The sequence below is a fragment of the Nycticebus coucang genome, chromosome 11 (assembly GCF_027406575.1).
Source record: "Nycticebus coucang isolate mNycCou1 chromosome 11, mNycCou1.pri, whole genome shotgun sequence".
Taxonomy (NCBI): Eukaryota; Metazoa; Chordata; class Mammalia; order Primates; family Lorisidae; genus Nycticebus; species Nycticebus coucang.
In genome coordinates this window covers 40,588,342-40,602,190 of record NC_069790.1, presented here as the reverse complement: position 1 = coordinate 40,602,190, position 13,849 = coordinate 40,588,342, and the positions used below count along the sequence as shown (strand labels likewise).

The 13,849-nt window shown below is 35.2% G+C and overlaps 1 protein-coding gene across 7 annotated transcripts in view; it reads left to right on the top strand.

The window, feature by feature from the left end:
• The window catches only part of HDAC9 (histone deacetylase 9), a 1,013,994-nt gene that overhangs the window by 845,047 nt on the left and 155,098 nt on the right, over positions 1–13,849 (top strand). For all 7 annotated transcript variants that reach the window (XM_053609475.1, XM_053609477.1, XM_053609481.1 and 4 more), the window contains one exon: positions 125–222. In XM_053609475.1, coding sequence (XP_053465450.1) covers positions 125–222 — 98 coding nt within the window. The remainder of the gene's footprint in view (positions 1–124; positions 223–13,849) is intronic.

Genomic DNA, 13,849 nt, shown 5'->3' with positions numbered 1-13,849 from the left:
GGGCTGATTTGACGTGTTGTTTGATGTTTATTTCAAGAGCTCCCATGTGTTTGTTTTCCTCTCTTCTTGCTTTCTTCCATTTGACCTCTTTTCTACCCAGAGTGGTGTATTTTTCTCTTCCCAGGTTGGAACAGGCCTTGGAGAAGGATACAATATAAATATTGCCTGGACAGGTGGTCTTGACCCCCCCATGGGAGACGTTGAATACCTGGAAGCATTCAGGTTGGTACTACTTTCTCTCTGAAAGTGCCAAAGTGGAAAACAAATGTCTGTTGAAATAACACCAACGTGAAAGAGAAATGTAAGTTGCTAACTAAGGTAAAGTATTGCTACAAAGCCACCTAAGAATATACATGAGGAAAGAAGTCTATTGAGATGCAGTGTTAAGTTATACAGGTATATTCACCAATGGCTCGTCATTTTTCCCCTTCCTGCCCAAGAGCAAGAGGAAAAAAAAAAAAGGATTTCATTATTAAATAGTTCTGTCTGGGAAATTCTGCTATTATACATGTGACATGATTTACAATAGACATGAGCATATTAAACATTTACTACCTGTTTAATTTTGTTGAACAGGTATTTACCAAACATCTCTAGACTACAGAATCCCTTTTTCACTTAGCACCATTTAGCATTCCTAGTTATAAGGAGCTAGTTCACTTTAAGAATTTTGGCCTCGACTACCGCATTTGATGGTTCAGTAAATGACTTTTGTATATTTTTCCATTTTAATTTATTGGTGGTTTTCATTTTCTCTACAAAATGTAGGAATAAATAAAATGTATTCACATTGCATTCTGCTTTTTTTTCTAATCAAAAATCTTTGAAAATTAATTTAAATTAGAAACACAACAAATAAAATACTTTTTTTGACATGGAGTATTAAAACTGGGCTTTTCTTTTCTGGAATTAAAAAAAAATTCAGGCTCTGGAAAGGTCTGTGTTTTAAAGAAAGATATCAGGTTGTATCAATAGGTCCCTGGCTTGGCAGACTTTAGGAGAATGTTTTAGCCTATTCGTAAAGCTTAGTTTCTTGGATGTTTTATTTAATTGAAATAAAAAGCAAACAACTGAGAAAAGAAATTTGAGAGGAATTAAGTCTTGAAATTTGCCATTCACGAATTCCCAGTGAGAAACTCCGGTCAATAAAATATTTGAAATTTAGGGAAATTATGAGGAAATTTTTCAATAAATAAAATTTGGGTGAGTTTCTGCTGTCCGGTGTATCATGCATACTTAGTTTTCTCATTTGAAGGTCATTTTCATTAGAAAACAGGTCTGGGAAGAATGATAGAAAATTAGGGATTACAATATATAAATATATTTGGCTTGGTATTCAAGATACAAAGGAAAATTCTAGCAACATTCCATATGTGTATTCTGGGGTAAAAAATACACAGAGAAATCTATACTATTTATAGGGGAAAAAATGGCTGGAATTAATTCATTTACTAAAAATTGGAGTTGTCTATGAAGATATTTTGCTTTATTTAGGAGTAAAATAAAACAATTATACTAAGAAACTACGGGGTTTTGATGTTATGATTTCTCTTTGTCTCTACTTACAACTTTAAAGAAATTCTGAAAAGATGATAGACTTTGATATTATATCACATGTGAATTTATTTGTCTGCTTCCCAGGTTTACCCTATAACTTGTTTGATACACATTAAGTTACCAATCTTATCATATGCATTGACCTGCAGTACAGAATTCTTAAAACTTTCAAAATTCTTCTAAAACTATTTGTGGTACTATAGTTCTACATAAAAATGAATTACGTATGCACACCAATGAAGGGCAACTAACTTTTTGTGCCAATTTGTCCGTGGTCCTCCATTCACTTTAGAATGGTGGATGAGATTTTTTCTTTAAAGGGTATCTTTGAACTTAACCATTTTCGTTAAGTAATGTGAAAAAGATACTAAGTGCATGTTATTGTTTTGTGACTGAAACTGAAGTCAGTCTGTGCTCCTGAGTGTGGCTGACTGTCCTCCAGAGTGATACCATCTCTTTGCTTGGAATGGCATCACTTTACGTTAACAAACTTTTCCAAACTTCCCACTGTGATCTTCATTACTTGAGCTTCACTAAGGGAGATGTGGGTTATTTAGCTAGGCTGCAGAAATTTAAAAGTGTGGCTTTTGATGTCAATAGTTATTTAAGAACCATATTTAATAATAATCCTGGCAATTCTGAACTGTACCATGTCTGCTATTTAACATGTATGCCAAGTCTAGAGGTGCTTGTGAAATTTATTATGGATAAGTCAAACAGGTAATTCATTCATTCATTCAAAAAAATGTATTAAACATATATTGTATGCCAGGCACTGTGATGAGCACTTGGACTTCAGAACTGTTATTTTAAGGGATCAAAACCAAAGTGATACTTTCTGTTCTAGAGTACAGAAGTGTTTAGAGAGAACTGATAAAATGATTAACTATTCCTGGAGGGTTTCAGGAAAGACTCCATCAAGTATTGTTCAACCTGTGCTTTCAAGGATGAGTGGCCATTTTTCAAGGGGGAAAAAGAGTTGGAGCTGGGTGAATTCACACTGACTGGGCACAGAGAATAGACTGTTAATTGCCTGGAGTCATGAGATGATTTTTCTCCTTTGGGATAAGGACATGAGGGTGGACTAATAGCAGCAAAATGAATCCTACTTTGTAAAGTCTCTTGAAGTCAAAGCAAAGCCCCTCTACAAATGTAGGCTACAAAGTTCACTCTTGTGAACTTGGACTTCAGTCATACCACCAAATCATTTTTCATGAGGTATTATTTTATAAGCTTGTGCTTCTTAATATAACATTTACTTCCCAGTAATGAAACCTAAAATCTTTCTGGCATCTGTCTATGGGTGCAAGAATTGGATGTGGGGGGAAAAAGTAAATGGTATTTGTTCTTTTATATTACTTTTTAATTGTTTCGGGACTGTGATAAGAATCTTTGGAAGGAAAGCCTATCTCTATAAAGCTACACTTATCGTGGGGTGTAAGATGGATGCTTATTTTACCAGCCCCAAATTGTCATATATATTGGCCTTGTGGCTTCTATTTTGTGCTTTTTCTGTGGCAAAAAGAACATTGTAGACAAACCAAACATTTCATGTTTGCTACAGTCTTTAAAGATAATTTTAAAAATATAATAGAATATCTAAATTATTTCAGATAAGTAGTTAATTTCTTCCAGTCAGTTATCATTCATTCCTGAAATAATTGAAGATTTTTCATGAGAGGTTTAAACATATTCAGTAATATCAAATATCTTTTATGTTCTACTAAGATACGTTTCCAAGGTTATAATTTCATTAAAAAATTATGGCTATTTTTATTGAAGTCTATATGCTAGGCCCTGGATTAGAAACTTTATAGGCATTATAGCTTGCCCTTAACTGCTTTGTCTAAGTCACAGATCCCCTAATTAGAAGGACCATGATGTGAACTCAGTTTATGGCTCTAAAATCTCTGTTCTTTCTGTCACACGACATCACTACCCTCTTCTACTATTTATGACTTATAAAACAAAGAGTGATAAAGCACAGCAACCTTTTACATGTGAGACCTTTATGCCCCCACAGTCTTCCAGCCTAATGTACAGATGCCCAGTGCACAAGGTGGCAAAGAAGAGCCACCTCACAGTAAGGATTGAGTGAGTCAACTACTGTATGAATGAATCAGAGTCAGGGAAAAGAAGGGAATAATGCTGACTATGATGGGACCATTGGAAGGCTCTGGTATTAGGTGAACCTAGCAGAAATATGAGGGAGCTGCATGTTATTTCTTGGTTTATCAAAAAGTATACTTTACCAACAACTCTGAGCAACCTTTCATTTGATTATAAAGAATGTCATACTCCTCTTTATTCACAGATATTTTTCTGAATGTCCGCTAAGCAATCTCTGCTCCAGTCATTTAAAAAGATTGGTCCAGTGTTTCTATGTTCTCCATAGTCCTTCAGTGAGGACTGGGCACATTATTTTTTCTAAATACAAATTTTTTAAGAGTCCTGCAAATGTTAAAGTGATTATTCATATACGACAATATAAATGGTTTGTTTATACTGGATGGCAGAACATATGTATCCCATGCTTCTTCTTAAATCAAGTAAGGAAAACATCTCTAAGTGTTTTTAAAAGGGAGCAATTTCCAATGTGTTATGGAAAATATTAGTAGTCCTTGAAAGTGTGCCTATTTTTTTGGATAAATTAATGAATGAATGACTGAAGGAATGACAATTCTTGTACAGCCTTTTAATTTCAGAAAAGAAGCACAAATCCTATAAATTGAGAAGGTTTTGATGAAATAATAAATTACTTATTTGGCATATACTGAAGACTAGCTAAAGATGTGTCATAGAGTTGATAACCTGGGTTTCTGAGATGCAAGCAAGTTTTGATTTAAGAAATCATCTCTCCAAGGCAGTGTGTTATCATATGTAGCTACCTTAATGTTTGTTATTGATTACTGTTTCCCAAAAGCAAAGGATCTGTAAACACCAGCCCTTCAGAGAAGTTAATCTTAGGGTCAAAGTCTGACCCAGAATGATTCTATTTCATTGAGACTGGCAGTATGCCAACTGAAAAAGATTTGGGAGAGTTGTCTAATCTAGGAAATAAATATTTAGTCGAATTTAGTATTATTGTTGTTGTAAGCTACCTATTTTTTTCTTTGATTGATTTGATTGATTGATTCTTTCATCTCTATTTAATCAAAATGTTACATGCTTGTAAATGTAGGCTTAGCTAAAATATTTTGGCCAAATACCTAATGTTTTTAGATGCTTAGTGTTTTTGCTATGCAGTTAAATCAGTGGACCATTTGAGCACATACAAACAGCCCAAACCGCATGTAGCTCTTTCTTCTGTCTTTGGTTCATACTTACTTTAATGACAGAAGAAAAAATTAAAATCTGTTAATACAAAACTATAATTGGAAATACGATCCGATATTATGTCTAGTCTTAGTTCATCAATCAAAACGTCAATTCTGTTCCTGATGCAAGGCTTTTAATATAAAAGTCACGGCTTCGTGTGATTCTTCTACTGTTTGTGGAAAAAATAAAAATGTGTATGTTTCAACCAAGTGCAGAGCAGAGTGGAGCCTTTTTCTGTCATATTCGTAGAGCACCTGCTCCTCAGGCTACTTAGTCAAGAGTCGTCAGCCTCGAGTTTTCTTAGAGTAGTTGAGTTTGCTGTAGAATGATAGATAATTTTGGCCAGGGCATATGAAAAAGTGTAATACTTCATTTTCTCTCTTTATTTTATCAAACACATCATCATTATTCTAATTAATTGTAGAGGATTAACTTCTAAATATTCTTGTCATATGTGTAAACTGAAATAGAGGTTGGTAAATTCTGAGATGTTAAATAGGACCATAAAGTAAATATTTATGTTTTCTTTTTTGGTAATAACACCTAAGTAAATATTGTATTATAGTTATTGTTCTTATGTTCATTATATTTTAATGTAATTTTATGCTAAGGGAATGGAAAAATATCATTGTAAAAATAACAATATGATAATAAGAACAGTAATTCATTGAGGATTTAAGTTTTGCTAGTTGCTTAATTTTAAAATTTTTTTTACAAGTTCTTGAATTAAGTGCTGTCAATTTCCAGATGAAGAAGCCATGCCTTTTGAGTTTCAGTAGGTTTCTGATGTCACACAGCTGGTTAAAGGTGATCAGGAATTCAGTGGCTGAAAGCGTGATTGTGGAGACAGTTTTCTTGTGGCCCCAAACTATAAACTATAATTCCTCTGTCAAGAGTAGAGGATGACAAAACAAAAATATCATGAGATACTCTTTATAAATACATGTTAGTCTATATAATATGTGACTTGGACATCTAAATTGGTAGCACTATTTGGAAATTGAAAAATAACCCCTAGATTTTCACAGCTCTTGCAATATGTCATATTTCCAAACCACTTCTCCTTGTGCCTTTTTCTCATCTGGCATAGTAAGAGAGCCTATCAAATTAATTCCCTGCAATTTTTTTTTCCTTTGGATAACCATTTTTCCATTTTTGTTAAAAGAAATATTTGCTTCTTAGGTTTGCATTTAGATTTTTTGAAAGGGGTATGTAATTGAACTTTGGAAATACCAAATTAAATTTTAATAGAACATATAATAATAAATGAAATTTTAGATTTAATTCTGAAATAAAGAAGGATTTTTTTTGTCATCTGAAAAATAATACTCAATACTGTCAAGTGATTTGGGGTCTTATTTTGTCTTTGAGAGCTGTGGTTGACGCTTCCCAGTCTTGCCATAGATTCTCAATTGTTAGTGACAAGCAAATATATCATGCTTATGATAGTGCGTATTTTCCCAAGGATGCTGAAGACATTTTGGGAAAGAGGGTGGAGTTTCTTGAAACGATTTGCCAATATGAAATACTGTATATATCAAATTGGCCCTACTACCATCTTTCCCAGACCATTTATCATGCCTCACAAATCAACCCCACATTTTCTTTTTCTGGAAGACTTGACTAATAAAGAATATGTTGGCATCAAATTTGAACTTGTCAATCAATCTTGGGAACAAAGCAATAATGATTTTCACCTATTAATATTTTATTTCAATAAAGAGAAATGCATATGAATTTACTGATGCTGTGATCTATGTTTTTTTTTTTTTCATTGTGCAGGTTCTATTCTCTATATTCAGCATGTTGAGATGTTTCAAGATGATTTATCAAACAGGTCACAAGAAAAAGATTCATAGGAATAAATTTTAGAAAGCTGTCAGCTCTCTCTGCTCCTTAGTTTCAGGAATAAACATAGTTTAAGAACATTTTTTCTCTCTCATCTGTGCAACATATTGGACCAATTTTCATCAAAAATTACAATTTCTGTAGGTGTGTGTCTCTAGATACCCTTAGAATTTCTGCTCTTTGACCCTAAGAGTAAATTGATCTTATGCACACCTGTCTTCCACGGGAAACTTGCAAACTTGATTTTTGAGCTGAGCATCAAAGAGATATGATATGATATTATTCGACAGTCTATAGCTCAGGTAAAAAGTCCAGGAAGTATCTTGAAGTGCTTGAAGTTTTGAATGGAGAATGATATCTGCAGTGAAGAACTATATAAAATAGTTCAAATGCTACAATTTATTTTTTGCTATTGTTTTAAAAGGTCAGATCAACTATTAAAATGTTAAGACAATATTTTTTATCTGCCTTAGAACAGCTCTATAGTCAAAAATTTTCAGAAATTTGTATAACAGTTAAATAATTTTCCTAATAATAAGAAATAATTGAAAGAGTGGCTATATTTACTTTATTTTTCCTTAGAAATTCTCCCTGAGAAAGAAGGTAGTTTGTGTGCCTAGAAATGATGTTTTTATTTTAAAGATGAAACACTGAATCAGAAAAACCTTGCCTTGTGCAAAATTCTCCCAGGAAATGTATAATACCCTGAGATATCAGGAAATGAAATCTTTTCATGGAATATTGTTGTGAAGCTTTTAAAGCCAAAAACAGCAGATTTTTTTTGCCTGTCAATTCATCAACTTAAATCATATAATCTAGTAATAATGGAATTTTTGTATAGTTAATTATGATATACTATGTCATAATGTCAGAAAGGAAGATAAATGTAATGAACAAATTATGGAGTTTCCCTTTTTTTTTAATAGTTCAAATGAGAATTTTAAGATTATGGTTCACTTACTAATGAGACCAAGCTCCTGACCAAATAAAAGTTATCTCTCTTGAAAAACCATTTATTAACCAGATTGAAATATCCATGGGTCATAGAGAGATGTTTTCTTAGAACTGAGTAATTAGCCCCTCTTTCTATGACTATATATCTGAAGTTTATTATGAGAAGACAATGAGAAAAAAGTGAGATCAGATAAATGTTGTTTTAATGTATCAGAAACATTAGTTTGTAGTTCTTTCTTTTTAAAACTAGATAAATATAATCGTCTCCTAGTAGGAATTTACTTATTACATTTTCCAGGTGGAGAAATCATCTGCATGAAAATTTTTCTCATCCAAAAGTCTGTTCAGATGTTACTTCTGAGGCACAGGGCTGATGTTTGCACTGCTTTCTGGTGAGCAGGACCTTCAGAATGTAGTTCAAGTCTTTGCATGACATCAGACATCTGGATGATAGACTCAGTTTTCCATATTCCATCCCAATTATTTGATCTTATGTAGATGAAACTTATAAATCAACATCTGTTCTCATTTAGGCAGACCCTTCAACTCCCCTGGCACTCTTTTGGAAGGATGATGCCTCGACTTGGATGTGTTAGGAATCTGCCCTTCTTTCTTGTAGGCACCACAGTCCTGGGTTTTGCTTGTCTAAAAATCTTCTGTGCCAAAGAGAAGCACTGCTGTTGTAATGCCATATGGCACTCAGAGAACTTATAAACTAACTTATAGTGGGAGAGACTTAGCGAGATGACATTCATGCCATTATAGTTCACAATTCTCAGTTTAGAGAGTGGATGAGAGAAGAAGGGAGATAGATGATTGAGTCAACTTACAAGCTAAGCAGAATTTTACATTCATCTGCAGATTAATTTGAGGATGTTTTGTATCCCTAAACATCTGTGGAAAAGACCATTAGTAAAATAACATTTACATATTACCTTTCCCATTAAATAAATGTATCATAGAACTTAAAAACACAATGTCGGTTCACTTAGGATGTATATTTTTAGTTGGTTCTTAACTTTTTGAAATTAGTACAATATTGGAGTTATTGAAATGGACTGAATTTCAGAAACCAATGAACATTTTTCCTGGAACAGTAGCCAATGACAAAGAAACGAAGAGTTTATTCAAAACCACAAGCAAAAGTAGAACAGGTACAGATTTAGAATCTAAAAGTTTTATAACCCAAAGACAGTTGTGGTCTCTTACTCTTTTGTACTTTGAGTTTCAGAAAAAATCTCTTAGGGTCTCTGATTTTTTTTATGTGTCTAAGTTTTGACCCTGTTAATTGTTTTATGTCCAAGGATTTCTAAAATGAAAACATCATTGTAGAAATTATTCACTGAATTCTTCCTCTGAGATAAATGTAATTACGCTAATTGTCACAGGCAATGAAGAAGGCGGAATCAGAAAGAATACAATCTGGTGTGTGCTCATAATTTACTGACTCAGTTTCAGTTAACTCATTTAATTCTAAATGATTCAGAGCACTGAAAGCTGCCAAAAGTTTGTTAATATCTTCCAGGTAGTTTAGTTTTTTGAGGGTATAAAAATGAAAATCAAATGATTACATGTAGAAGCCAAAGAAAAATATTTAATTAGTATGAAAGACGGATCAGTCCCCTATTCACTTCCTAATGTCAATTTTTAAAAAATTAATAAATTACTATTTTGTCTGTCCTAAAATAGTAATCATATGTATAATGTTTGGCACATTAAACATGCTTTAGAAAAAGCCAAAATGTAAAGAAATCATCTCATTGTCAGTGCTGAGCATAAAATCTTATACCACATTTGAAGGGTTTATGTGGCCCAATTTAAAATTTTGTTGTTTCATAATAACTTTGGAGAAGTGTATTGTTCCTTGTAAAATACCCACATGCTCTCCTTTGGAGTGGCTCCAGACTGTAACTGAACCAAGCGGTTGCCCCCTGGTGCTTTATGTATTGTTTAATTGTTTGCCTTTGGTGGATGTTTTTATTAAAAGCCTATTATTTAGGGTAAGACCATAGTGTCATTTTAAGAACAACAGAAGCCGAGCAGTTTGGTCTCATAGTTCTTTTTCATAGGTATGTTAGGGAATACTGGATGTAGCTAATGAGCTTGCTGAATTTTTTTCTTATGCTACTTCAAAAAGAGCAACAACAACAACAAACAAAACCCTGGATTTTTATTTTCCTCCAATAAAACATGGCCGGATTGGCTAGAAGAACAGGGAGTCTCTATGGCTGTGCACAGGGCAGGAGGGAAGAGCGGTGTCTGTGTATGTTCATTGCTCTGTCTGTGTTTTGGTCCAGGAAGAGTTTGTCTGGAGTCACGTGCACTTTGGTACATGTGGCCTTGGCAAGACCCAGGGGCCTAGGAGGGAGGGAGGGAGGGAGGGAAATCCATGTGTTGAAGGGCCCTGGTGGGCTTCCTGGGGCCCACTAGGGCCCATTATGCTTCAGTAGATGTTACAGCTACAAAGAAAGTTCTTCATGTCCTCCCTCCGCCCACATTCCAATTGCAAGATAACTATCTTAGCTTAGATCATTCTGAATATAAATTACATCTGGGACAAGTTTTTAATTCAATAATTTTATTTCTCAATGTTCTTCTCCTCCTGGAATATTTTCTTTTCTGAAGTGGCATCAGTGTATCACTCACTGATTTTTTCCGAAGTTGACTGAAGAATTCATAGCGTTCTCTGTTCTCTGTCAGGTCCTTGCCACAAAGAGCATAAATTAGATTAATTCTCCTCTACCCAAGCTAGTCTTTGTGACTATGATCCAACCTCAGACAGAAAAACTTAGAGGCAATGTACCTTGAGACAATTTCTAGGACTTAAGCAGTCGCATTAAATTCGGACTCTAGATATCATGTAGACATTTGAGGAAATATGATTATTGACAAAATGTAAGCCCGTTATACACTGTATCACTTCAAAAGGGGAAAGCCATTAGGACATAATTACATCAGAAACAGTATACATGTTTGGCCGGTTTATAAACTGTCACTTTCAGGAGTAGGAAGACTTATAAAAGTTTCCAAAGGTTCCATTATAACCCTATTTCCAACAGTATTCTCTGACAAACTAAATAAATTACTGCATGTATTGGACCTTTGAGGCTTGGGGCAAAGAATGGAAAAATTATTTACAAAAGCTTGAAAATATTTAATCACTAGAGGCAGGGGGGCAACGGTGTTTTAATTAGCAGGTCCTGGGGCCATCGGCTGACTGGAGGCCTTCTCAAACAACCACACAAATGCACTGAATAGCTGTTTGCCAGCCTTAGGGTCAGGCCTGAGATGAAACAGATAAGATAATTGGCTCTAATGAAATCCAGAAAGCCTTGGCTTTCTTGTTTGAGCTTGGATTTGAAAAGTGCGTGTGGAAGTGAGGCTTAATTCAAACCAGAACTGAGCTAGGCCCGTTTCTCAGTGACTTTGATATTGTTTGAAGTTCTAAAAGTGTTCGCCACACCACTAGCCTGCTGGGCTGGGCCTCCCTGGTACCCTTAATTACTAAGCTTTATTGCTGACTTTACTACACAGGAAAGGGGCCATTATATGTTCCATCAACATCAGCTCTTCTCAGATTGGAGGAAAGGGCAGGGTTAAAGGCCACTGTAGGAAGGCAAAAACTTCACTTTGAGGTAGTCAGATCATTTACCAGTGTTGAATTTCACCGTTATGCACGTACATTCCTTAAAACACAGAAGCCCAATTTTCCATTTTTTAAACAAGTGATTACTTTTCAAAACATTTTTGTTTGTGCTTTTTTTTTTTTTTTGCAGAGAGAACATTTATTTTTAGGGGCTGAAATGATTGCCTATGATATATTGGGGGGCAGGGGGGAAGAATACAACACCTCCCAATTAATTATCACACCAGCAGGTCTGGTTGGATTTTGTAATAAGGATTATTATTAATGTCCCTTTGAAGTGAAAATAAGTGAGGACCCCTCCTGTGGTGTGAGGGCTGTCCTGACACCCTAAGGAATAAAGACCCTTCAGGAGACTCTACAAAATTAAATCCCGCTTCTAGAGTCTCTCACAAAGAGGCTACACAAACGTGTTGCCAGTCCAGTTTGATAGCAACAACAAAAATGAGAAAGTCTCTTTTTGGGGGATCAGTTGTGGCTTTCCTGAAGATTCCCTCTTCCCTAGTCTCACCGCTGCTCTGCCTTTGGTCCACTTGGTAAAGATGTATTATGCTTCTGAATGACTTAGTAATTGTGCAACCTGCAGCCCTCTCAGAGGAGGAGCTCTGATCATGTTATGAAAGCCAAGGACATGGAGGCTGGTCCTGTTTCCTGCCCTATTTGTCACCCTTGAATAGGAAAGCCATGAATGATACCATCAGACTTGGCTCTTTATGAAAGAAAAAGTTGAGTGCAGTTGCCTTATTTAAATAACTTGATATTAATGTAGTTCAATTTCATGCATAATCCTGCTCACCATTCATCCAGTACTTGTTACTTCTTTCTGAGTGTTCCAATGCACAGGCTGGACTGGGCACTTGCTGTCCACTAGGACGATGTGCATCTGGCCCCAAAGAACCATACTGAGAACTCAGGGAGATCAGTATTAGGAAGACAAAACTGAGCCCTACATCCTCAAACCACTCCTAAGAAAATTAAGGTTACCCTTTACAGATTTTTGCCAGTGATAAGCATGATATCAGCTCAGATCAGAGGAAAGAAGAGTCTTAGAATATTCAGATCATTTAAAGTGTATCTTTTTTTTTGCATTATGAATTGTGCTTCGTGTGTTGAAGCTCTAACCCACAAAGTATTTAGGTGGTAATTAATTAGATGTGGTCCTGGGAGGTGGTGGGGCTGCACTGCTGAATGAGTGCCTTATGAGAAGTGATAGAGAGCTGGCCCTCTTGCTGTCTTCCTGCACAGGTGCTGCAGAGAGGCCAGGTGAGCACACGCTGAGATGGAGCTGTGTGCAAGCCCAGACAAGCACTCTCATCAGAACCCCACCATCCTGGAACACTGCTCTTAGACTTCTGTCCTCTAGACCTCTAAGAAAATAAACCCTGTTGTTTAAGCCACCCAGTAGGTAATATTTTGTTATGGCAGGCTGAACAGAATAGTCAGGCACTACAGAGATCTTTGGGAGATGAAGCAAGCCGTTAAATAGCCTTAAATTTAAGGTACCAAAAGAACGTTTTCTAGAGTGTATTCTGCTAAACACTATATACCAGGGTTTCGCCACACCTTCTGGGGGCAAGGCATGATTGCAAAAGGGACTTTACGTAACAAATGCAATTAGTGTAACCTGGCTTATTGTACCCTCAACGAATCCCCAACAATAAAATTAAAAAAAAAAAATCTCTTCTTGAAACTATGTAATATATAAAAGCATAATAAAGACTATAAGAATTCCAGTAGTAGTTTTACATTATTTAATGCATCATTTCCTCAAATTATTAGGATGTGGAACTCTCAGCTCCCCTGTCTTCTCTCACACCACAAATACCTGTAAAGATCACCACTAGCATTCCACAGAACACAGTTTGAAAAGTTCTGACATATAGGTAACAAACATAATGGGCATTTTATACAGTTTACCATTATTCCAATAAACATGATGATATAAAAGTGAGTAAAACACATCTGACCTTAAAATTATCACAGCAAATGTAATAATACGAACAATACATTGTATGTTATTGCAATATTGCATGATCATATAGACTGAGCACTGGGGTGACCCATCGACTATGGGGTGTTTTCTTCACGTTCTGCTAGCTGCGTCTGAGTAGTTCTTAGAAAACCATTTCTTAGATAACCACGACAAACACAAAGAAAGAAGGAAGGAGAAACAGATTGAATAAGAGAGAGGAAAGGGAAAAGAGGGTGACTTTCCTTTGATATCACTATTAAATGACCCAGTGAATTTGCTTAGGGTAAAGTTACTGCCATTCAAAATTATAGCAAATTGGTGATATTTTATAGTCTCATTTTTAAAAAATTTCAGCTGTGTACATTTTGTTTCAGCTTAAATATGGGCACATATCTCTAAGACTCATTTTAGATCAGATATGACACATTAAAAACATGCAGTTGGGTTTTTTTAACTCATACAATTAGCAACTAATTGCAGTGTGAACATATAATTGGTTTTATGGGTAAATCCATTTGTGAACTTAGAATCTTTCAAGACTTCATTCCTTATTCATG